Source organism: Pimephales promelas, chromosome 16, assembly GCF_988280905.1.
Source record: "Pimephales promelas chromosome 16, fPimPro1.hap1.1, whole genome shotgun sequence".
Taxonomy (NCBI): Eukaryota; Metazoa; Chordata; class Actinopteri; order Cypriniformes; family Leuciscidae; genus Pimephales; species Pimephales promelas.
This window is the reverse complement of record NC_142784.1, coordinates 1403880-1431304: the sequence shown is the minus strand read 5'-3', so window position 1 is coordinate 1431304 and position 27425 is coordinate 1403880. Positions and strand designations below refer to the sequence as shown.

The following is a 27425-nucleotide window of genomic DNA, read 5'->3' as shown; positions in this document are numbered from 1 at the left end:
AAGGCATTGACGATGTAAAGTTGTGCTATCTGCGCATTTTCGTTGATGGGCGTGTCCGTGGCGTTGATGATTCGCCATGAAAGAGGAAGTTGTAGTAACTTGGCTGTAAATGCCCAGATCTGCACCAAATTTTACACATTTGACAAGAGTCCCGCCCTGAACAAATCTACATGCCGACATTCACCCACAGACATAGCGCCACCTGCTGGCAACAGGAAGTGACCTTTAAAGAAGAAGCATAGCAAATTCACAGCCGCACCGGCTGAGCTCCAGAATATGCAACGCGGCGCCTCACACCCCGACTCGCTACAGGTGCGAGGGCCCGCCCATCGCTGCTTGCAGCTTTAATTAGGGCCCGAGCACTAACAGTGCGAGGACCCTATTGAAACTGTTGGGATTATTATTATTTTTTTTTTTTCTTTTTTCTGCAAAGTAAGTGCCATTTTCGGGGCCACAACATGCTCAAAAACTCACCAAATTTGGCACGCATGTCAGGACTGGTGAAAAATTTCGTATTTTGTGGGTTTCGCGGATGGGCGGGGCAAAATGGCTCGCTAGCGCCACCTAGAACATTGGAAAAAATTAGCCCCTCGCCCACGTTCAACCTACATGCACGAAATTTGGTGGGGACGTGTATCATATCAAGACGCACAAAAAAGCCTCAAGAACCCATACCCTAAACTCGACAGGAGGTCCGCCATTTTGAATTTGGCGGCCATTTTTGGACGATTTACAGACTCCGTACTTTAACGAACTCCTCCTAGGGATTTAGTCGGATCGACTTCAAATTTCTGCTGTGCCTTCTAAAGGCATTGACGATGTAAAGTTGTGCTATCTGCGCATTTTCGTCGATGGGCGTGTCCGTGGCGTCGATGATGCGCCATGAAACAGGAAGTTGTAGTAACTTGGCTGTAAATGCCCAGATCCGCGCGAAATTTAACACGTTTGACAAGAGTCCCGTCCTGAACAAATCTACATGTCGACATTCACCCACAGTCATAGCGCCACCTCCTGGCAACAGGAAGTGACCTTTAACGAAGCAGCGTAGCAAATGCACATCCGCACTGGCTGAGCTGCAAAAAATGCAACACGGCTGCCTCAGACCCCGACGTGCTACAGGTGCGAGGGCCCGCCCATCGCTGCTTGCAGCTTTAATTTTTTTTCTTTTTTCTTTTTCCTTTTTCCTTTTTTCTGCAAAGTAAGCGCCATTTTCGGGGCCGCAACATGCTCAAAAACTCACCAAATTTGGCACGCATGTCAGGACTGGTGAAAAATTTCGTATTTTGTGGGTTTCGCGGATGGGCGTGGCAAAATGGCACGCTAGCGCCACCTAGAAAATTGGAAAAAATTAGCCCCTCGTCCACGTCCAACCTACATGCACGAAATTTGGTGGGGACGTGTATCATATCAAGACGCACAAAAAAGCCTCAAGAACCCATACCATAAACTTGACAGGAAGTCCGCCATTTTGAATTTGGCGGCCATTTTTGGACGATTTACACACTCCGTACTTTAACGAACTCCTCCTAGGGATTTAGTCGGATCGACTTCAAATTTCTGCTGTGCCTTCTAAAGGCATTGACGATGTAAAGTTGTGCTCTCTGCGCGTTTTCATCGATGGGCGTGTCCGTGGCGTCGATGATTTGCCATGAAACAGGAAGTTGTAGTAACTTGGCTGTAAATGCCCAGATCTGCACGAAATTTGACACATTTGACAAGAGTCCCGCCCTGAACAAATCTACATGCCGACATTCACCCTAAGTCGTAGCGCCACCTGCTGGCAATAGGAAGTGACCTTTAACGTAGCAGCCCCCGCCATATGTTTGACCGACATGTACGAAATTTCTGTGGTACATCTACCATGACCAGACGTACAAAAAAGCCTCAAGAACCTATACCCTAAACTCGACAGGAAGTCCGCCATTTTGAATTTGGCGACCGATTTGGGACGATTTACACACTCCGTACTTTAACGAACTCCTCCTAGGGATTTAGTCGGATCAACTTCAAATTTCTGCTGAACCTTCTAAAGGCATTGACGATGTAAAGTTGTGCTATCTGCACGTTTTCGTCGATGGGTGTGTCCGTGGAGTTGATGATTCGCCATTAAACAGGAAGTTGTAGTAACTTGGCTGTAAATGCCCAGTTCTGCATGAAATTTTACTTATTTGACAGGAGTCCTGCCCTGAACAAATCTACATGCCGACATTCACCCACAGTCATAGCGCCACCTACTGGCAACAGGAAGTGACCTTTAACGAAGCAGCGTAGCAAATGCACAGCTGCACTGGCTGAGCTGCAGAAAATGCAACACGGCTGCCTCAGACCCCGACGTGCTACAGGTGCGAGGGCCTGCCCATCGCTGCTTGCAGCTTTAATTAGGGCCCGAGCACTAACAGTGCGAGGACCCTATTGAAACTGTTAGGATTATTTTTTTTTTATTTATTTATTTATTTTTTTTTCTGCAAAGTAAGTCCCATTTTCGGGGCCGCAACATGCTCAAAAACTCACCAAATTTTGCACGCATGTCAGGACTGGTGAAAAATTTCGTATTTTGTGGGTTTCGCAGATGGGCGGGGCAAAATGGCACGCTAGCGCCACCTAGAAAATTGGAAAAAATTAGCCCCTCGTCCACGTTCAACCTACATGCACGAAATTTGGTGGGGACGTGTATCATATCAAGACGCACAAAAAAGCCTCAAGAACCCATACCCTAAACTCGACAGGAGGTCCGCCATTTTGAATTTGGCGGCCATTTTTGGACGATTTACAGACTCCGTACTTTAACTCCTCCTCCTAGGGATTTAGTCGGATCGACTTCAAATTTCTGCTGTGCCTTCTAAAGGCATTGACGATGTAAAGTTGTGCTATCTGCGCGTTTTCGTCGATGGGCGTGTCCGTGGCGTCGAAGATTCGCCATGAAACAGGAAGTTGTAGTAACTTGGCTGTAAATGCCCAGATCTGCACGAAATTTTACACATTAGACAAGAGTCACGCCCTAAACAAATCTACATGCCGACATTCACCCACAGTCATAGCGCCACCTGCTGGCAACAGGAAGTGACCTTTAACGAAGCAGCCCCCGCCGCTTGTTTGACCGACATGTACGAAATTTCTGTGGTACATCTACCATGACCAGACGCACAAAAAGCCTCAAGAACCCATACCCTAAACTCGACAGGAAGTCCGCCATTTTGAATTCGGCGACCGATTTGGGACGATTTACACACTCCGTACTTTAACGAACTCCTCCTAGGGATTTAGTCGGATCAACTTCAAATTTCTGCTGTACCTTCTAAAGGCATTGACGATGTAAAGTTGTGCTATCTGCGCGTTTTCGTCGATGGGCGTGTCCGTGGCGTCGATGATTCGCCATGAAACAGGAAGTTGTAGTAACTTGGCTGTAAATGCCCAGATCTACACGAAATTTTACACATTTGACAAGAGTCCTGCCCTGAACAAATCTACATGCCGACATTCACCCATATTCATAGCGCCACCTAGTGGCAAGAGGAAGTGACATTTAACGAAGCAGCCCCCGTCGCATGTTTGACCGACATGTACGAAATTTCTGTGGTACATCTACCATGTCCAGACGCACAGAAAAGTCTCTTGGAGCGATGCCCTAAACTCAACAGGAAGTCAGCCATTTCTAATTTTACCGCCATTTTTGGATGATTTACTCATTACGTACTTTAACTAACTCCTCCTAGGGATTTTGTCGGATCGCCTTCAAATTTCTGCTGTGCCTTCTAAAGGCATTGACGATGAAAAGTTGTGCTATCTGCGCGTTTTCGTCGATGGGCGTGTCCGTGGCGTCGATGATTCGCCATAAAACAGGAAGTTGTAGTAACTTGGCTGTAAATGCCCAGATCTGCACGAAATTTAACACATTTGACAAGAGTCTCGCCCTGATCAAATCTACATGCCGACATTCACCCACAGTCATAGCGCCACCTGCTGGCAACAGGAAGTGGCCTTTAACGAAGCAGTGTGGCAAATGCACAGCCGCACTGGCTAAGCTGCAGAAAATGAAACGCGGCCGCCTCAGACCCCGACGTGCTACAGGTGCGAGGGCCCGCCCATCGCTGCTTGCAGCTTTAATTTTTTTTTTTTTTTTTTTTCAGCAAAGTAAGTGCCATTTTCGGGGCCGCAACATGCTCAAAAACTCACCAAATTTGGCACGCATGTCAGGACTGGTGAAAAATTTCGTATTTTGTGGGTTTCGCAGATGGGCGGGGCAAAATGGCACGCTAGCGCCACCTAGAAAATTGGAAAAAATTAGCCTCTCGTCCACGTTCAACCTACATGCACGAAATTTGGTGGGGACGTGTATCATATCAAGACGCACAAAAAAGCCTCAAGAACCCATACCCTAAACTCGACAGGAGGTCCGCCATTTTGAATTTGGCGGCCATTTTTGGACGATTTACACACTCCGTACTTTAACGAACTCCTCCTAGGGATTTAGTCGGATCAACTTCAAATTTCTGCTGTACCTTCTAAAGGCATTGACGATGTAAAGTTGTGCTATCTGCGCGTTTTCGTCGATGGGCGTGTCCGTGGCGTCGAAGATTCGCCATGAAACAGGAAGTTGTACTAACTTGGCTGTAAATGCCCAGATCTGCACGAAATTTTACACATTTGACAAGAGTCACGCCCTGAACAAATCTACATGCCGACATTCACCCACAGTCATAGCGCCACCTGCTGGCAACAGGAAGTGACCTTTAACGAAGCAGCCCCCGCCGCTTGTTTGACCGACATGTACGAAATTTCTGTGCTACATCTACCATGACCAGACGCACAAAAAAGCCTCAAGAACCCATACCCTAAACTCGACAGGAAGTCCGCCATTTTGAATTTGGCGACCGATTTGGGACGATTTACACACTCCGTACTTTAACGAACTCCTCCTAGGGATTTAGTCGGATCAACTTCAAATTTCTGCTGTACCTTCTAAAGGCATTGACGATGTAAAGTTGTGCTATCTGCGCGTTTTCGTCGATGGGCGTGTCCGTGGCGTCGATGATTCGCCATGAAACAGGAAGTTGTAGTAACTTGGCTGTAAATGCCCAGATTTGCACCAAATTTTACACATTTGACAAGAGTCCCGCCCTGAACAAATCTATATGCCGACATTCACCCACATTCATAGCGCCACCTAGTGGCAAGAGGAAGTGACTTTTAACGAAGCAGCCCCCGTTGCATGTTTGACCGACATGTAGGAAATTTCTGTGGTACATCTACCATGTCCAGACGCACAGAAAAGTCTCTTGGAGCGATGCCCTAAACTCGACAGGAAGTCGGCCATTTCTAATTTTACCGCCATTTTTGGATGCTTTACTCATTACGTACTTTAACTAACTCCTCCTAGGGATTTAGTCGGATCCACTTCAAATTTCTGCTGTGCCTTCTAAAGGCATTGACGATGTAAAGTTGTGCTATCTGCGCGTTTTCGTCGATGGGCGTGTCCGTGGCGTCGATGTTTCGCCATGAAACAGGAAGTTGTAGTAACTTGGCTATAAATGCCCAGATTTGCAGGAAATTTTACACATTTGACAAGAGTCCCGCCCTGAACAAATCTACATGCCGACATTCACCCACAGTCATAGCGCCACCTGCTGGCAACAGGAAGTGACCTTTAACGAAGTAACCCCCGCCGCTTGTTTGACCGACATGTACGAAATTTCTGTGGTACATCTACCATGACCAGACGTACAAAAAAGCCTCAATAACCCATACCCTAAACTCGACAGGAAGTCCGCCATTTTGAATTTGGCGCCCATTTTGGGACGATTTAAACACTCCGTACTTTAACGAACTCCTCCTAGGGATTTAGTCGGATCGACTTCAAATTTATGCTGTGCCCTCTAAAAGCATTGACGATGTAAAGTTGTGCGCTCTGCGCGTTTTCATCGATGGGCATGTCAGTGGCGTCGATGATTCGCCATGAAACAGGAAGTTGTAGTAACTTGGCTGTAAATACCCAGATCTGAATGAAATTTGACACATTTGACAAGAGTTCCGCCCTGAACAAATCTACATGCCCACATTCACCCTAAGTCATAGCGCCACCTGCTGGCAACAGAAAGTGACCTTTAACGAAGCAGCGAACCAAATTCACAGGCGCACCGGCTGAGCCGCAGAATATGCAACGCGGCCGCCTCACACCCCAACGCGCTACAGGTGCGAGGGCCCGCCCATCGCTGCTTGCAGCTTTAATTTTTTTTCTTTTTTCTGCAAAGTAAGCGCCATTTTCAGGGCCGCAACATGCTCAAAAACTCACCAAATTTGGCACGCATGTCAGGACTGGTGAAAAATTTTGTATTTTGTGGGTTTCGCGGATGGGCGTGGCAAAATGGCACGCTAGCGCCACCTTGAAAATTGGAAAAAATTAGCCCCTCGTCCACGTGCAACCTACATGCACGAAATTTGGTGGGGACGTGTATCATATCAAGACGCACAAAAAAGCCTCAAGAACCCATACCCTAAACTCGACAGGAAGTCCGCCATTTTGAATTTGGCGGCCATTTTTGGACGATTTACACACTCCGTACTTTAACGAACTCCTCCTAGGGATTTAGTCGGATCGACTTCAAATTTCTGCAGTGCCTTCTAAAGGCATTGACGATGTAAAGTTGTGCTATCTGCGCGTTTTCGTCGATGGGCGTGTCCGTGGCGTCGATGATTCGCCATGAAACAGGAAGTTGTAGTAACTTGGCTGTAAATGCCCAGATCTGCACCAAATTTTACACATTTGACAAGAGTCCCACCCTGAACAAATCTACATGCTGACATTCACCCACAGTCATAGCGCCACCTGCTGGCAACAGGAAGTGACCTTAAACGAAGCAGCCCACGCCGCTTGTTTGACCAACATGTACAAAACTTCTGTGGTACATCTACTATGACCAGACGCACAAAAAAGCCTCTTGGAGCGATGCCCTAAACTTGACAGGATGTCCGCCATTTTGAATTTGGAGGCCATTTTGGGACGATTTACACACTCCGTACTTTAACGAACTCCTCCTAGGGATTTAGTCGGATCAACTTCAAATTTCTGCTGTACCTTCTAAAGGCATTGACGATGTAAAGTTGTGCTATCTGTGCATTTTCGTCGATGGGCGTGTCCGTGGCGTCGATGATTCGCCATGAAACAGGAAGTTGTAGTAACTTGGCTGTAAATGCCCAGATCTGCACGAAATTTAACACATTTGACAAGAGTCCCGCCCTGAATAAATCTACATGCCGACATTCACCCACAGTCATAGCGCCACCTGCTGGCAACAGGAAGTGACCTTTAATGAAGCGTAGCAAATTCACAGCCGCACCGGCTGAGCTCCAGAATTTGCAATGCGGCCGCCTCACACCCCGACGCGCTACAGGTGCGAGGGCCCGCCCATCGCTGCTTGCAGCTTTAATTTTATTATTATTATCCGGTTCTTGCCTCCTTCTTCCCTGAACTTTGTTACAACAGGCTTTATATTCTTCTTTACTTTCAAAGCTATGGGTTAACTTTCATCCTGACGATCAAGGCGTTTTAAAACAACACACAAAAAACCCAAATAACTTAAAAACAATCCTAATAATAGGCTGTAGGACCGCGTATAGGTTTATTTTCGTTTTGTTGCATTATTTAGGCTATTTTCCAAATGCGTCAAGAGTACAAATAAAAACGAAAACATTAAGAAAACACAATCTATTGAGTCAGCATGATATAGCCGTTAAAAGGCTGCTCACGTCTTTTGCGTGCTCAAGTTCGATTTCAACTGTAGGCGCACGACTTGCGCGCTCATAATGGAGCAACGCGATCGCCTCCCTCCGCAGTCTTGTCGTCTTTGTTTGAAAATCTTGTCAGAAATATGTAAACTGAGGACATTCTTTGTAAATAAATAAATCAAAAAATTAAATAAATGTGCAAAACCAGTAGTTATCAATATCAGTTTGCTAAAAGCAAACAACAAAATTTATAATTTTCCATGCCTAGTTTAAACTTTTGCATCGTTTAACTTTTTAAAGGTTGCAGATTTGGCTTTTTTAAGTAGTTCGTCAGTGAAAGTATCTTAGTAACAAATGCTGCCTTTGGAGGCAATCATGACTTTTCTTGTCACCAGAGAACTAAGCATCTCTGTGTTTAGGCTAGCACGGCATTGTGTTTTGTTTTTAGTCAAAAAACTACATAGGCGGAGCTACAGATCCCTAAAGAACCCGCGTTTCTAACAGTAGTTCCGAATTACATTAATCAATTTGCTCTGAAGTTTTATTTATTTTTATATCGTATAACAGTTATTCTCAGTGTAAATGCATGCACCGAACCGTGACGCCCATACCATTTCAGTTCAATACGAATACATGTACCGTTCCACCCCTACTTTTGGGCCATGATTTCTGGCAATTTCATCCCCTCTCTCACGCCTGATTAATTTGCTCAGGAGTTTTATTTATTTTTATACCGTATAACAGTTATTCTCAGTGTAAATGTAACACAGTCTCATCCCAAGACGTCAACTAACTGACGCTTTTGACCATGTCAACATCCGACGTTTTATGGTACCCTTTAACGTCAGTTAGTTAGATCAGTGGTTCCCAAACTTTTTGAAAGCAGGGCACCCCTTTGTAGTTTTATTTTTTCCACGGCACCCCAACCCAATTAAACTAAACAAACATAGACCTATGTACATAAATATAGGCTACAATTGATGCCGGTAACGCATTCCTCTGAACACTTTTTTTTTTAAAAGTTTTTAGAAAAACACGTGTTAAGTGAAGCCAAGAAAGACGGTCTTTTCTTTTATGTTTTAGAAAAACAAGTAGGCTATTTATATAAAGTGAAGTAAAGTGAGACTGTCATTATTTTTCTTTTTTAAAGAAAAGACCGTCGGTCTTCTGGGCTGTGACATTTCTGCTTTGCTTTTCTTTTGTTTAAACCTATAAATGTATCCATTTGTCCTGTTCTGTCAATCTGGGTGAAATATAAAATTGAGCCCATTACAAAGGGCGGAGCGAGCGGGACGATTCCCTCCCGGCAACAGTCCAAATTAGCGGTAAATAAACATTTCAACTTTAAATGTATGAAACAATAGTATTTTTTTTTCGCTTACTCGCTTTTTTTTGCTTGGGAGAAACCGACTGAGCCTGGGTTCCCCCCAAGGTTTTTTTCTCCATCCAATCTAATGGAGTTTTGGTTCCTTGCCACTGTTGCCTTGCTTTTGGCTTGCTTAGTTGGGGTTATTTAATATTTAATATTTAACAATATTATTGATCTGTGTTGTACTACTTTTATGTTATCACTGTGAAGCTGCTTTGATACAATCTGTATTGTGAAAAGCGCTATATAAATAAATGTGACTTGACTTGACTTAATTGGTAGTGGTGGTTAACCTGCAATTTACACTTTAAATATGTTTGACCAATCAAACAATTATCTAACATAAATGGCACGTTAGTTGTAAACCAGCTATATCAGCAGCCTTAATGAAATATGCAGTTTAAATTGTAATTTCATCACGTAAATATTGAATTTATTGTGGACGTTTGGTAATTAAAAGTGAGGAAAGCGTTTTGAATGAACCCGTACACGCGCAGTAAGCTGTTTTAGTCCCCAGGGCTCGCACATAAAAACTGCGGGAAAAAAAGTCTAGTGAGTTGTGTGTGGAAAGTCTCCTGGCACATTTAAGAAATTCTTAATGCTGGAAAGTTCCAGCACAGTCTGCGTGTTTCTTCTGTAATGTCTATAGCCGCTTTCCGACCAAGTAGTTATAGGAACTGTCCACTTCTAAACAGTTCTACTCTCCCCCAAACTCGGTTTTGCTGCTTGTGTTCGCTAGGGTTGGGTATCGAGAATCGAGTATCGATTGGAACCGGGACTAACTTTTCATTTTTCCCCGAATCGTTCAAAAGTTAAAATTTCGATTCCTAGTTTCGATATTCACAGTCCGCCGAGCGGAAGAAGAAACCGCTGAACAACACCAACGAAGAAGCGTCTACCGGAAGTGTTGGCATAACCGCGCAAGTCGAACATGAGTCGGCGGTCCAAAGTGTGGCTTCACTTTTCTAAAAATAACGAAATCTCTGCAAAATGCAAAATTTGTGACAAAAGGAGCATTTGTGACAGAAGGAGTATTTCCTTCAGAAAGGATTATTTCCTTCCGAAAGACCGTTGGTTAGCAAGGTTAGCTAAACTTTTTTGACCCTGCCTCTTAAAAGAATCGGAATTGAGAATCGTTAGGAACCGGAATCGAAACAAGCAATCGGAATCGGAATCAGAATCGTTCAAATTCAAACGATACCCAACCCTAGTGTTCGCACTGGCCAAGTGGCCATAGGAACTGGTAGGAGGAGTAACGCAAGCACGGCGACGGTCTTTATAGCGTCATCACTAGATGTAGCGCGGCCACATACAACAGCAACAAACCAGCATTTAAGCACAATCGGAATTATTTAATAAATTTCATTCTTTTAATGTAAACATTTTATGTTCATAAATGCAAATTCTCCTGTAAAAAGCCTAATTTTATTTTATTTAGGAAAGAAATTGAGCTTTATATTGATTCACTCCGATTTTCTTTGAAGCAAAAAGCAAATGTTATAATATCTTTATATAAGTTTACAATACCCCCCTAGTATGAAAGACTTTGTAATTTATATATTGTATATTAATTTTGCTGTATACATAAATGTCTGTTCTTAATAAAAAAAAACCTAAAAAAACTAAAAAAAACAAAGACCGATTGCAATGTTCCTGTTCTGCCTTGCCGGGACCTTAATAACGGAGAACGAACGGCGGCGTTTAAAGATTCTGCTTGAGTTCTGTACAGAGAAACACAGAAGACGAAGGCTCCAGCGTAATATGACATTAAGTAATATGATGGAAGAAGATAAAAGAGCAGAGCGCAGGAGGCAAACAAAACGACAGGTAAGTTTAGCTAGCATTAGCAATTAGCTTGTTGAATGCATTATGTTTGTCTTAATCTCTTTTACTGTCTATGGTCTTAATCCTCGTTGTATTGTTTTGCAAAAACACAGCGTATGGAAGACAGCGCGCTACAAGTTCCGTCCGTGTTGACAGTGGGCATGACTTATAAGTTAAACCAATCAACGTAGACCTAGGGAAAGGGAACTAAAAAAGTCCTCACTCTAGACTAGGTACTGAAAGAGTTATAGGAACTACGGTCTGAGGAACTAAAAAATCCCCAATTTAGTCCGGTCGGAACACGAGAAAAAAAGGTTTATAGGTTCTAGGAACTGCAAAAGTCCCTCCGGTCGGAAAGCGGCTTATGTCGGAACTAGGATCGTTTTTCCAAAAAAAAAAAAAAAAACATAATAATAATAATTGTATGACGTGCAATCTTACAAACGGCGACTGAGGCTAGGAGAAATAAATCGATTTCATGCATGTTCTCGACCTGAACCCATTACAAGTTGTTAAGACCTGAGGTAGGCCTACTAAGAATAATTTAGTATTAAGGCAGTGGTCATGGACCAACTGTGTGCGATGTTTAAGGCCAAATAATCGTTTTTTGCTATTTTTACAACAGCGCCATTTTAAACTAGCCTGGTTCAACCAGACTCTAGTTCATTTCATTTCCACATAGAGTCTGGAACCGCTCCATTGAAAAACGTTTCCTTCCTTGTAGGCGGGTTCACTATTAAAGTTTAAATCTATTGGATCTGCCCAGAGTCACTCACGATCTGCCATAGCCAATCGCTAACGGGGTGTCGTGAGTGACGTATGTCACGCGCCGAAATGGCTGGAAACAAGTCCGAATGATCAGAGGATTATGTTTACAATAGGATTTCAGTCAACGAGCGCCGCAGGTTTTGTTAATCTAGGAACAATTATTAATTCGAAATGTATATTTGACACAAAGGACAGTGATATATTCATTCAATGGTGGAAGCTGTGTCTAATCATTACAAATACGCCGCTGTGGTCGTTTCTGATCTGCCACAAATGCTGTAGCAGCTACAGTGAATGATCTATCTGCAGATGTGTAATAAACAACAATTTTTCATATTACGTCTTATTGTTTCTTAATTACCTTAATTATGGTCTTCAAAGTATGTGTTTGTACATTTTTATGTGGCATTTATTTATTTTTGTAAAACAAATCAACCATTGCCATCTAAAACTGAAAATCAAATATCTTCAAACTAAGGTTTTTCACATTTTTATTTATGACAATTATTATTTTTTAAATCACAACCAATTTGTATGATTTACAACATGTAAAACTGACACACCAACCTCCTGCACGAGTGCACAAGGGCTCAAAATGTTCTATTCATCACAAGAATCAGTAAATTTACAGTTGGGAATATGAGCGACTGACATGACTCCTGAGCGGATCTTCAACAATAGTTTAGCAGCCAGGACTCGGGGCTTCCGAACACCGCGAACACCAGGCTAAACTGTCCGTCCAAAATGTCACGGTCATTGTGCACGAGCTGCCCAGCACAAACTTCCAACCTTTCTGCCCCCTTCACTTGGTCCTCAGTTGTGCAACAAGAGGTGAGACGATAACAATCTTGCTTTAAATTCTGTATATTCGGCAGTTTCTTTTCCAACAACGGACCGAATAGCTTTTCTCACGTCTTTCTCCGCTGCCATTACTGCACTCAAACTGACGCACTACATCAACGTCATCTTTCTCAGCCACTCCCTCTATTCGCTGATTGGTCCTACAAAAAATTGGTTTCTGGAAACCTAAGGATATGGAGCGGTCCCAGACGTAGTACTGAAGTAAAATGAAATTGAGCGGAAGTGCGTAGGAGGGCGCAGCCAGGCTAATTTTAAACACCAGGGCAGAAAAGTCAGAAATGCTACTTTAGAAATAGGAATTGTTATTTACAGCATACTATTTAAATGTTAATCAAACTTTATTTATTATGCTCATATTGTTTAGCTGCTAAAAGGGGGACTTTGACTTTGAAGGTCCAGCAAATTCTGCTTCCCCCATCCATCTTACAGGAGAGGAGGAGAGGGCTTCAGACCCACCACAGAGGCACAGAGGTCCTTCACATGCAACCTGTAAGTTTTGCTTTAGTGTTTCAACTTCAATAAGTGTAGACGTTTGATATGCTTGATAACTATGAAAGTAATTTAGGTTTAGAATATTTAAAGGTGCAATCTCTGTTTGCAACATAAAATTGCATTTTTTTAAAACTAGATTTTTGTTAATTTATTAAGCTGCAGTCCATAACTTTTTTGTGTTCAAAATTTACAAAACGTTTATAATGAGCGAGTACATCATGAATCCATTTTCCAAATCATGTTTTTGTCTTATCCTCAATCCCAGACTATTTTAGACTGCTCAATGTCTATTTAGATGTGTAAATAGACATTTTGTTTGTTTTTCACATTTGGCCATATTTGGTAATGTTTGCAATAAAAAATATATAAAAAAAGTTTAACTTACATGTCAATTATATTGCAAGTGATTGTGTGTAATCAACAGGTGTGGATGAATATTTACAAAATGACTGGAGCATCATGGATGTGACGAGGGGGACATGTCAGACTGTTGCCTTTGTTCCAGGCCACGCCATTTTGTTTTTCATGTTAAATACACAAAGCAGTGTATCAAATTAATGGAAAAGAGTCATCCTCTGTCAACATTTGTCGATATTTAGTCGCATTTTAAATGTTTGTTGCTATTCTTAATAAATCAACACAACTTAATAAATGAAATCATAATTGTATAAGAGTTCAAATGATTTGCTTAATGACTTTTAAAGGTGCATTGTGTAATATTTAGGAGGATCTGTTAACAGAAATGCAATATCATATACATAATGTTTTCAGTGGTGTATAAAGACCTTACTTAATGAACCGTTGTTGTTGTTTTTTTACCTTAAAATGAGTATACATTGTAATTGTAATAATTTTATACAAAAAATAATAAAGAGATGTAATTAAAAATGTACACAAATATAAATAAATGATTGAAATCACATATACGGTGGCCTATCTGGTATATTGTATTACAGAGACAATATTTATTTTACATTAGTAATATAACAAATATTTGTTACTAATTTTAATAAGGCAATGAGACAGGAAATAACCCAGCACATGAGTAAGATTTAACTCAGCAAGATGGTCAATTTTACCCACTGGTTGGGACAAATTAATGATCGACCAAACGAACGAACACCAACCTCTTTGTTCTTCAGGATCTTCAGTGTGTTTCATTCTGCAGGGTTCTGGATCACTCGTGTTCTCACTGTCCTCTTTAATAAACTCAGTCTTTACAGATTTCAGCTCTTACTGATGTTCTGATGCTCGTCTTCACTTGTAGCTGATGGGAATATACAGCATTTATTAGAGAATTGCAGTGGGAGGAACTTCACTGATGACGAGTTACAGTGGGAGGAGCTTCACTGATGATGAATTACAGTGGGAGGAGCTTCAATGATGATGTGATCTGCCAAAATATCAAAATAAGTTATTGAGTTTGTTTTATGCTCATGGACAACAGATTAAAATAATGTAAATTATTCCCAAAGAAAATTAATGATAAGAAAAAATTTAAAGCATGAAAAGAAATAAACAGGCTACATAGTGACCAACAAATTCTCTCAAGTCTGTTCACACTAATGACATGAGTTAAGTTTCAATTTACAGGAGATCTGAAGACATCAGCATAATAAAAGAGGAGAAAACAGGAACTATTGTCATGAAATAAAGAGTGTTTTCAGCACATCTGTTAATATTGATGATCCTCAGACTATCAACACTCATTCAACAAGCCATTCAGGATCATCAGCAGATCATCTCACTTTCTGAGTGTTTGCTGTAAGAAACATGATATTTGAGTCAGGATACATGATCAGAGGTGTCAAAAGTAAAGTAAGTAAAAGTATAGATACTAGGGTTTAAAAAAACTTCTTTAGAAGTTGAAGTATCAACTCAAGCTTTTTACTCAAGTACTGGTTTCAAAACTACTTAAAGTAAAAAAAGTAAATGTAATGCAAGGAAAAAAAATCCATTAAAGACAAAAGTTTAGACCGCACCACCGGGGCCGATAGTACACTGCCCCACCTTCTCCAAAAAAAATTTTAAAAAATAAAAAAATTTAAAAAAAAATCTAAAGGCCATATTGATTATAATGTAATATAAAAATTTGGGATGCACTAGTCTAGGCTACCTGTTTCAGCCGCATATATGACCATAGAAAAAGAATTTCAGTTTTATTTCAATTTTAGTACAATGCAAGTACATTAAATAACCATACTGAGCATTACCATGTGCTTCATAAAGCACATAAAACTTTCTGCATTTTTACATTTTCAAAAAAGAATAGAATTAAGGACAAGGATTTTGGATATTGCCATCTTTGTGGGGATATTTTGACCCTATAATGTAGGGTTGCAAACACACACACACACACACACACTCACTCACTCACTCTCTCTCTCTCACACACACACACACTCTCTCTCTCTCTCTCTCACACACACACACACACACACACACACACACACACACAAACACTCTTCTCTTCTCTCTCACACACACAAACAAACAAACAAACACTCTCTATCTCACACTAAAACACTCGTCGCTTCTCTCTCTATCTCGCACACACACAAACACACCCCCTTTCTCTCTCACACAAACAAACACGAACACACACTAACGATTATCTTTGCCACTTATCCCGCGATTACCATAGAGTATTGTAAACGTCTGTCCCCAAATCAACATTTGACGCGATTTGACTCGTATTCTTGAGCAGAAACTGTTGATTTCTCAGTCGCTTACCGTATCTCTAAGTTTCCCTCAGAGGAGTTTTGCCGCTTCGCACAACCAACCAAAATGTAACTACAGCCTCTCACAGGTTAGAAAGCCAATCAGTTTAGCGATATGTGTTTAGGGGGCGGGACGTCAGAGCAGTGTGAGGACGAGCGCCGCAAGGCATTGCTCTACTTCCATATTTTGGAATGTTTTAAAGTTTTAAAAAACGTTATTATAAAGACTTTTAAACGATTTAAATGAAACTATATATTTATACATAATTAAATAATTGGCTATAAAAGATAAGAATTATGAATTGTCCTATTAACAAAAGACATTTCTATTAACTGTTAATAGTTAAAAGGATAGGCTACTTTATCCATTTCGTTTGTTGAGTTAAAAGATTAACAATATAAATTGAACAGCTTTAAAAACAAGGAAAACAAAGCTTGAGCATTTGAACATATGATTTAATTGAAAATAACTTTTAATACTTAACCAACTTTTTTTCATAGTCCATACACAACAATTATTTGATAGACTGAAAAAAAATATTCATTTAAATAAAATAAAAATAGAGTTTTTTTTCCTCTAAGAAATATAAAAAATATATATTTAAATTCTCATGGTCAGAAAATTTAACAAATGCTGTATTATACTACACCAACAACAACTTATATCACAAACCATGATGTAACCTAACAAAGTAATACAATCCAACTGTAAAACAACAATAAGCCTACATGATCAAGTGCCTTCGTCACAATTCTCACTGTCACATTTATTATATAGTACTTTTTACAATACAGATGTTTTCAAAGCAAGTTAACAGGGATGGGAAAATAATTAAACAAAGTTTGTCTCTGCAGATCTAGAACAAAATAGTGTCATAATCCAAGTAATTTCAGTGTTGACTAATTTCTGTTGTAAAAAAGTTATTTCAGTTAATTAATCTATATAGCCATTCTGATGTCTGACGTCCAGCTCAGTTCAGTTCTCATATAGTGGTGTCACATATCTGCGTTTCCATTACCCTTCAAATTGCGAATTTTGAAATTGCAAATTGGAAACACGCACAATGGAAACACGTCTATTTCACAAAAACTCTCGTTTATCGTAAAAAAGTTTTAATGCTCGCATGAGGGTTTTCAGGCAATTCGAAAAAAGAATATTGCTGGAAAAAAATGGAAACAGGTTTTGCGCATTTACAATCACCTGACAATTAGAAGACGCGGTGTGTTTGGGGTCCATGTCCGCATAATAATTATCACAAATAAACACAAGATTTTGACGCATATCCCAGTGTTTGTGCGGAGCATGGAGTGAGCACTGGATGGCAGCAGGGAATCGTGGCCACGTACACTTGCATTTTCCTTTCAACCGTGGAAACAACTTAAAATACTCTATCATACAGAAAATGATAATACATTATTCGCTGCTACTTATTTGTGTAAAGTCAAAATAACAAGAAAACGTTGTGCTTTTGTAAAATGAACTAAAACAATCAGGCACGCTTTCATGATCTCCGTGAACTGAAGCGCGAGAACTGAAGCAATATATAAATAGCCTATGTAGGCAAAAGCTTGAAATGTCCACTTTAAAACAAACAAATTAGAATTGAAAACTAATATCTTCTGATTATGTAATCTGTATGAAATACAGAATGAAATATATGAACACACAGTGTCTGTATATGAGTCCATAGAGTCACAAGAGGCACGCATGGATTCCCAATCAGTGGTGTCTAAACAGTCCTGTAACATGCCAATTGCCTCTGTCGTCCATCTTTTAGATGTGTACTGTACCGCCCTTGCTAGTTTTAGCTTTCTTTTGTAGATGGGGACCATCTGAATTAAACTGAATTCCCAAGCAATTTGTGTTCTGAAGATTAATGAAAGTCTTACGGGTTTGGAAAGACATGAGGGTAAGTAATTAATGACAGAATGTATTTATTTTTGTACAATTGTAATGATTTTTTTTTGTCCTCCAGTATTTATCTATTTATTTATTTAAAAAAATGCAATCTGGATAAGCATAAGAGACTTCTTTCAAAAACTTGATTGATACGGTTACAGGCATGCCTAAATTTATATGCGTATACATTTATATTCAGAAATTCTAACGTTTGTCTGTTTAATTTTGACAGCACATCTCCTCCAAAACGTATCAGAGAGATGTATGCCCAAGGAATTGCTCTGTTTCCAAATCTTCGTGATCCCTACACAAAGAATGGTTATGTGAGTTAAAATATTTATTGGTAAAGTTATAGGATAGTTGGTCACTTTTGTATTAATGAAAACATTTTTGTTTTTCAAAGGAACATTATTATGATCCTCAAAGTGGACATGGGTACTTGACTTGGAAAATAAAGAACATTCAGAGGAACAGTGCATCATCAGAGAACCATAGATATCACCCCCAATCTTTCGGTGGTGGCCCAACTGCAGAAAGAGAGGCTTCATCCAGCACTGAAGTTATCCTGGATGAAGAGCAGTGTAGAGAAGCTGTTTCTTTTATGAAACATACATCAGACGAGGAAACCCTAAAGGTTTGAACTGAATTTCCCTGTTTTTTGGACATTAAAGGCCTGGTAAGACTAGTGATAATTAATAATTAATTAATGTCTGTGTGACTGACGTGGTGTCACAGTCTGTCGTCTGCACCAGTCTGTCTCGTCATCTGCACTACACTTTCCAGGATCCTTTTGTCTCTACTCCCGATCTCACTCCCTCATCAACCACCTGTTCCTCGTCTTGTTTCATCATCTTCACCTGTTTGCACCTCGTTTTGGTTGATTCCTCTGTGTATTTAGTTCCATCTTATTCAGTCTGTCTTGATCGGTCGATGTTTGTTGATTGTTACTCGGTGTTATCCTATCTTCCTGCCTGTAACTTTGAATTAAATAAGTATCTTCGTGTGAATTCGAACTCCTCCTGTTCCTTCTGCCTGCACTCCTGCTCCACACCGTGACACGTGGAAGTGTTACAAGCAACATGCCTTTTCTGTTGCTTCACCTGAGTTCCTATGACAATAGATATTTCTAAACAAAGTAAATACATTGGTGCCTAATACATTATAATCTAAAAAATTATGTAATTGATAACTATTTTTGTTGTTCAATACTTCAAAGTGTACAACATGCTTGCTCCTTCGTTCGGGTTTCCAGCAATGTTGCGTTGACATATGCTTCATGCCTGGATGGGTTTGACACGCAGCATCTTTTTTGGCATCCAAACACCTTGTGCAGGTTCAAGTCGGGCATACCAAATAAAGATGGCATTTACACTGATATTGAAGATGGACAGTATATTAAGAGCCATCCCCTGTTTTCCACTGGAAAAAAATGCACTTCAAATTCAACGATGATTTTACGATGATTTCGAGACTGCCAATCCATTGGGATCAAAGAAGGGAATTCACAAATTGGGGGGTATATACTTTACTTTGAGAAATTTCCCACCACAATTTAAAGGTGCCCTCTGGCATTTAAAATCAAATCATACAACATATTCCATACCAGATGGGGGCAGTATACCTCCAGAAATACCTCCATGGCCACGCACACTCTCATGTCTTCAAACAACACGGGCGGAGCTGTCTCCCTCGTGCATATTAAAGGGTTTAGTTCACCCAAAAATGAAAATTCTGTCAGTATTTACTCACCCTCATGTTGTTCCAACCCCGTAAGACCTTCGTTCATCTTCGCAACACAAATTAAGATATTTAAGATATTAAGATCGCTCCTGCATACTAGTCCATAGGCTTCTTGAGGGAATGACACTTGATGTCCCCGAAAAGTCATTAAAGACATCGTTAAAATAGTCCAAGTGACTACAGGGGCTCAATCTTAACTTTATCAAACGACGAGAACACTTTTGTGCGCAAAAAAACAACAAAAATAACGACTTTATTTCAACTATTCACTTCCTTCTCCATGAGCCTGTAAGTCAGTTAACGTAGTGTGATTGCGTAGAGCTACGTCACACGTAGGCTCACTATTGGCCGACGCTGGTCATGTGTGTGATGCGTGTGACGTACAATAACAGAAGCTTACGCTATTAAACTAGTAACCTGACTCGCGCAGAGGGAGAAATAAACCAATAGTTGAAATAAAGTCGTTATTTTTGTTGTTTTTTTGCGCACAAAAGTGTTCTCGTCGTTTGATAAAGTTAAGATTGAGCCCCTGTAGTCACTTGGACTATTTTAACGATGTCTTTAATGACTTTTCGAGGACAGCAAGAGCCAGTCCCTCAAGAAGCCTATGGACTAGTATGCAGGAGCGATCTTAATATCTTAAATATCTTAATTTGTGTTCCAAAGATGAACGAAGGTCTTACGGGGTTGGAACAACATGAGGGTGAGTAAATACTGACAGAATCTTCATTTTTGGGTGAACTAACCCTTTAAGACCGCAGTTTCACGTGGAGCATTTGAAGATTTTTACAGATTAGAGACTAAATGAACAACATCTCAATACTAAATTATAAAGGCCGTCTCATAGACAAGTCGGTGCATTTCGACGATATGGGAAAATTAAAGCCCAGGCTATTATTTCTAGTTTTATGATATTAGTTTTGTTCATATTACATTTTTATCATTAGTTTGAATTAATTTGACAGACAGCATTCCCTTATGTGGACCAAGCTAGCGTCTTTCAGAGCTGCCAACTCTTTCACACACTCTCACGCCACACATCAATTTTGTCATGCACAGAAAAGGACACGGAGACCGATGTCAGCTCAGATTCTGTTCATTTTATTACGCAATTCAAACAATAAATACGGTTTTGGCGCTTTACACGACAGATCCCTAACGCACGTGAACCGATCATCTCTACTAGCTAATGGTAAAAGAACATGAACACTGTTGAAAGATACAGTATGTTACAACTTACCAAAATGTATTCCTTATGCATAATATCGACCAATCATTTTTTTAACTCTTCCCTGAACTGAAATGTAGTAGTGGGCTGTATTTCCACACGACTGACGTCAGTTTCAAGTACACACAAGCCACACGAGTTACTCGTCTATTGCAGTTTGGCTGGTGGTAATGTTGCCCGCCCGCATACCGCCTCCCATGGCCGAAACTGGTATTACGACACCTGCCGGGCCGGGGCTAGTAATTTAGCATGCTAATTCAGGTTAATACTTCGGCAGCACTATAACTTGTCATTTTTTTAATGACATCATCAACCTTATTTCTTCTCATTCTTTTGATGCGTGTAGCTCATTTTGGGGATATTTTAACCTAAATTTTTACAGATGGCACCTTTAATTCATCTTTAGCAAACATACATTTATGTGCACTTTTCCGTGCCCAGGACATTAAAACATATGGATTTGATGCGATATTGGAACCTATTATCAATGACATTAAAGTTCTTGAGACCAGGGGAATAGAAGGTCTTGGTGGTACTGTGCGTGGCAGCATTGTCCAAGTAACGGGAGACAATCTCGGTTTGCACTGCCTTTTTGGATATGTTGAATCTTTTAGAGCTCTATATTGCTGTAGGTTTTGCCTAAATAAAATGGAAGATTATCAATCTGTGTTCTGTGAAGATGAGCCAAATGTGACTTTGCGCACGAAAGAGACACACTTGCAACACTGTGAAGCCATACAATCAGACCCAACACTAACTCATGTTTGTGGTGTGAAACGCACATGTTTGTTGAACACTCTGCAGTACTTCAGTGTATCGGACAACTTTTCTGTAGACACAATGCGTGATGTTTTAGAGGGTGTTGCGCAGTTTGAGTTAACTTGTTTTGCATTATGTACAAGGGAGTTTTTGGACCGCAAAAGAGATAGTTGGCAGATTGCAGTCATTTAACTATGGGTACATGGAGAGCAGAAATCGACCCCCTGCTGTAAAACTGGATGATCAGAGCAATAATTTGGGCATAAATGCAATTCAGTGTTAGTGTCTACTCCGGAATGTACCACTAATATTCGGAGACATTGTGCCCCAAGATGATAAATACTGGCAGCTACTACTACTTTTACTGCAAATAGTAAACATTGCTTTTTCTCCCATTTTAACTGAGGGCCTTACTGTTTACTTAAAACACTTGATTGCTGAACATCACAGGCTTTTCAAGTACTTATTTCATTTTCTGACTCACTATCCAGGATGTATAACAAATATCGGGCCGATTGTTCACATGTGCTCCATGCGATACGAGTCAAAACACAATTTTTTCAAGATGCAACAAAAGTGTCCCAGATAGCAAACTGACATTGAATCAACATAGAAACATGACATCGAAACGACGTTGATCTGACATTGTTTTGCTCATCGAATTAACGTTGAACCAACGTCAGACGCGTCATTCTTTCAAAACTAACGGAAAATCAACTTGAAATCAACGCGTTGTTTCAACGTTATGAAAGCAAACCAATTTTCGATTTTCATTTAGCTTTGAAGAATGCCGCGTCTGACGTTGGTTCAACGTTAATTCGATGAGCAAAATCAACGTTGTATCGATGTCATGAGAGATGTCGTTTCCACGTTGATTCAATGTCAGTTTGCTATCTGGGGTTTCAAGAACAGACATCAAACATCAGCTTCAACATCAGAATTGGATGGCATATAACTGGGAGACCTTCAACCATGACAGAATAGTGCTTGGACCAGGAAAGACTGTCTCTCTCAGTGACTTGAATGAAACTTTTGAGATTGCATCCAAGTTGAACGTTCCAACACAAACCAATGTTCTCTCCGTGAAATGGGTGAAGTGTAATGGTACTGAATATCGTTCTACATTAATTATCTGTGGTGAAGTAAACCTTGATTTGCCAGTGTTTTACAAAATCCAAGATATTTTTGTTAGAAACGAATGTGTGTCACTGGTGGCATCGCAACTTAAAACTGTTTGTTTTGATGAACATCTGTATGCCTACAGAATTGATCCAAGACCCAGTGATTCTCTGAAAGTCTTTAATGTCAACCCAGATAGCAAACTGACATTGAATCAACGTGGAAATATGACATCGAAACAACGTTGATCTGACATTGTTTTGCTCATCGAATTAACGTTGAACCAACGTCAGACGCGTCATTCTTTACGCGTCAAAACTATTTTAACTATTTCATCAATAGAAAGTGTAACATTTTACTCTGATGGTGTAAGTTTTTTGCACTATATGGTGCTTTTTTTAACACCGTAAAATCAACACTACAGTCTACTTTTTACTCTAGATAGAGTGGGACCATATATGATCCGGAGTAGTGTTAAAATGAACACTTTAAGTGTTAATTTGACACTACCTATTTTACTGTGTATCATTTAAAATACATAGTCAACATACAATACACACTACACTATTCCGGCACTCCACACACAATGTCAAAATAGCACCTGGCTGGCACACTAGTGATGATGTCATTGACCTGGTTCATCATTACATTGTTCATGTGTGCCATGTTTGTGTTTAATACTGGGGAACAGGAATGATTTTCTAAAAAAAAAAAAAAAACACATATAGAAAAGGTGTGCTTAACCACAAGACTTCTTAATCATATTTCAACCAATGCCCATTTTCCTTGACCGGAAACTTAACAGTTAGTTTAGACAATTGCTTTATGGTTTACTGAAACAAGTCACACAGAATTTAATAATAATAGGCTTATTTGTTTCCTTAATGTCTTAAGAAAATCAATAAAACTGGAAACAATCACCTCTCCCTGATGAAATAACTAGGTTTTTCTAATGTGTCGACAGTTGACGGGAACTCCGTTTCCACAACGATTACGTATTTCCGGTTTTTGTGAAAAAGGTATATTGAGCTGAACAATTCATCTTTTAAAAAAAATGACCTTGCTCACGATTTGCTTCAATTGATTATAAATTACACCTTTTACAAAATCATCAACTTTTAAAGCTGTGCTGACCCAGAGACGTCATGAAACAGCTTTACAAATAGTCTTTTCAACCTAACAGTGTTTTAGTTGGGATGATCAATCACAGACTCCTGAGCCATAGATGAGTATAAGTTTAGATTTATAGCACCATGCTAATAGTTCCTGCCCACCTTCTGCACATGCACAAACATATACTAGACAAGGTTGCCAAACATATACATATACTAGACAGTATATACATATACATCTTCCCTTTTCTTTTTTAAACACATTTACATTACATATAAACATTTAAACTTTAAAGTAAAATACAAATATTTTGACTTATAGTCAAAAACTTATAGTTTTCCCAGTTTTTGTCCATGCAACTCTTTGAACTCAGTCAGTTGCCTTACTGAAATTAAAATAATTAATTTCCAACAGTTAATGCCAAACATTTAAATTGTTATCATAAAAATAAATAATAGAGAACTACCATATAAGGTAACCGTAAAATAAGTATGTTATTTCAAAAAAATATATCAATCTGCATTATTTTCTCAATTAAACGATTTTGTTTTTGTACAACCAACAGTCTTACTCAATGATATGCAAGTTAATGTCATATGACAAAGAAAAAAAGCATCAGAAAAAGTGAGCTTTTTATATAAACTGTAGCAGACAAGGACAAACACTAAAAGAAGAATGCCCACATCAGGAACCAGGACAGGTTAGGGTAGAAAGAAAACCTTAACCTCCAGCACCATGGGCCCCTCCCTTATTCTCCTTCAGCGGTCCATTCACCGGAAACTCCTCCTTTCCGCCTCCATGAGCCACCTCTTCACTATTGGCATGGGGATGAAGTGCTCCAAGTTGGGACCCTCCAAGCTAATGAAGAGCAAGCTCTTCAGCATTTCAATGCTCAAGCTGTTCCTCCAGTCAGTCTTTGTACTCTTCATGGCACTGAAGCCCCTCTCGACTGTTGCCATGGACAGAGGCGAGACCAAGATGAGCTCCACAATGAGGAGGTGGTCGGGGAAGCTAGTCTCTCACTCATTATCCAGAAAAAAGTCTTGCCAAGCATTCCTCTGTGGGCTCTGTAATAAGGACCTTAGCGGCAGGATTAGACTCAACCCCCTTAAGTCGGGACTATAGCCTGGCAATCCCCCTGCGCAGGAGCGTCCGTTTCACACTGGAGAAAAAAAATACTTAATTACGTATAATGTCCCAGAACTTAACTCCTTAAAAAGAAATTATGTCATCCATCTTGTTTAAATATATAGTTGGAAAACTCTTCTCTGCTGTCCCTTACCTTAACAGCTTAAGATTTTGATAGGTCCCATTCTTGGGTTCAGCTAGGAAGCCCTCCACACACTTTTCTGCCTTATATTTTTATATATATTCCTGCCTATCAGATTATATTTAATAGAAACTTTCCAACTCAAGACTTCTATGATGTATTGGACCAGCATGATGAAGAGAAGGCATTGAATATCTTTCAACACCTGAAGGCAGTGCTTGGCTGGTCCAATCATTTCAGCACTTGATGATCTGTTTGATTTAAAAAACAAAAGAAAACAAATAAGAATTAATGTTGACCAGGATTGATTAAGTATGATTAGGAAACAGGAATGTATTTTCCATCTGGGAAAGCAATACTGGGTAGTTTTTCAGCAAGACCCTGAGTGCCCTCTCCATGTGTTGGAGCCACCTTGTCCCTCCCAAGTTGGTCATCCTCCAGACCTTTTGGTTGAAGACATCTGCCAGATATTTCAACTCTCTCCACGCTTTTGGATAGCGATGATGCTGTTTATGCAGCCCCTTCAGTATGTCCATCACCTGAATTAGAATTATAAGAGTATGATAATTATACAAATTAGCTTAAGCAGCACATAACATGTTGGGTTTGTGTAGGACATGATATTCTCAGTTTACTATACAGAAGTTGCTAAATGTTGGCTTTTTACTTCCTTGTTATTTGCCTTCCTCATTCTTTATTGGTCTTTTATAGCATCCATGGCAGCCAACTCCAGGCCATGGATTAGGCACTGGATATTCATCAGCTGGGGAACTTTAGCACGAAGAAGTGTGGCAACACCCCCAATCCTCCAAACCATCACAGCTGCTCCATCAGTACCCAAGCCTTATCCTTCGACAGGGATATATCTGCCTTACCCAATGCTGTAGATCGAGAAATACATGTTACTGATATAATGTTACTCGACAAGTGAAAACACAGCAAGCAACACAAACAGATTCAATAGCCAGGCTTACCAGCGCTCACTGCAGCAAAATGACCTGCCGCGGAGCTCCTCTACGCCAATAAAGATGTTCTTTGGATGTCCACAGCACAATATACTGGCAAAAAGCGTTTGTTGGTGGTGTTTTATAATCACTGAGGTCCCGAATGTGAGGTAGGCTAGTTAGGAGGGTCCGAGAAATTTTTGATTTCTCTGATCTACGTGTGCATTGTAAGATGTTTTGAATGAAAAGAGGATAAGAAATAGCTTTAAAACCATGTCAGCATGCAGTAGATTATTTGTCAATACCTGCTCACATCTCCATCACTCTTTTTCTCAGTCCCCTCATCTTGCCCCATCTCTTCCCTTCCCCAATTTATAATAAATTGTATTATATTAATACATGTACACATTCCTTTTTTAATCTTAAAAAACGGCTTTGTTTGTTTGTCCCCTCACAGTAAACTAATTATGAGTAACGTTACATAGGCCTATTTTCACTTCAAAATGGCGAAATAATATTAGTTTTGCTTATTATTTTTGTCATTCGTTTAACATTTGACAAAACAAATTGTCAATGAAGAACAGGCTGAATCTGATTATAGCAAGACTGAAGCTAACAGGAATTTGTGTAGCTTAAATCACACATTTGTAGGGAGGCTAGGTAGAAGTTTAGGGGGGAATCTGAATAGCCTACACTATTTTTAGATAGCCCCTTGGGTTACGCATTTTGGTTGCCCGACTGGAAAACACAACAGCCCTGGGACGGGCTAGCAATTTTGCGAGACCTGTAGCTAGGAACTTACCTTCGCCATGCTACATTGGTGATGGTGAGGTACTGAGAGCCAACGTCTTCCCCATTCTTCTTTAGACTTCTCTACAGTTCTCACCACGTATTGCACAAAACCACTACCCATACGTCTTTTTAACCACTTCCCCCTTTAGTTTCAATTACCATTATCTCATTTCCCTTTTTCCCCAATTTGGCAACAGAAATGGGTGAAGAGTACATTGATTTACCATATTTTCCAAACTGAAAGTGATACTTTTTTTTTTACTATATCAAAATTAATTCAGACTGAGATGAACCAAGAGAAAACGTTACCGTCTACAGCCGCGAGGGAGTTGTTCAGAAGCGACACCGAGGATGAAGACCTCAATGGATTCAGTGATGTGGAATGAGATCGGGAGCTTGGTGAACTTGCCCACCGGTAACTTGCTTGGTGCATTCGTTGGCTTGTGTTAGTTTAGCCTACTCAGTCTCCCAGGTGTATGTTCTTTATGCTATTGTGTAGGGGAATAACTGTTAATGTGTTATGTTAACATACCAGACACCTATTCAGCCTTTTGGATTGTCATTTCAACTCTGCCACAAGTAACACTGAAGAGACTACTATAAATTACAGCAACACCTCCCCCTTTACCTTTCAGAAAAGTCATGTTTATAACTGTTATCTTGCAGGTTGGTCACATTTAAGGTAATGTACTCGTATGGTTTTAGCCAGATTTCTGTCAAACACACCACATCTAGGTTATGATCTGAAATCATATAATTTACAAGAAGTGCTTTTCATGAAAGGGATCGAATATTCAGCAACCC

At 40.1% G+C, this 27425-nt stretch overlaps 1 protein-coding gene across 2 annotated transcripts in view; it reads right to left on the bottom strand.

The window, feature by feature from the left end:
* The window catches only part of LOC148971915 (uncharacterized), a 70343-nt gene extending 54557 nt beyond the window's left edge, over positions 1-15786 (bottom strand). For both annotated transcript variants that reach the window (XR_016146777.1, XM_089120858.1), the window contains exons 1-2: positions 15676-15786; positions 14164-14429 (exon numbers count right to left, since the gene is read on the bottom strand). Coding sequence is in view for 1 of the 2 variants with exons in the window: in XM_089120858.1 (XP_088976984.1) it covers positions 14164-14197 (34 nt within the window). In the remaining variant the exon portion in view is untranslated. The remainder of the gene's footprint in view (positions 1-14163; positions 14430-15675) is intronic.
* Positions 15787-27425: the final 11639 nt, after the last annotated feature.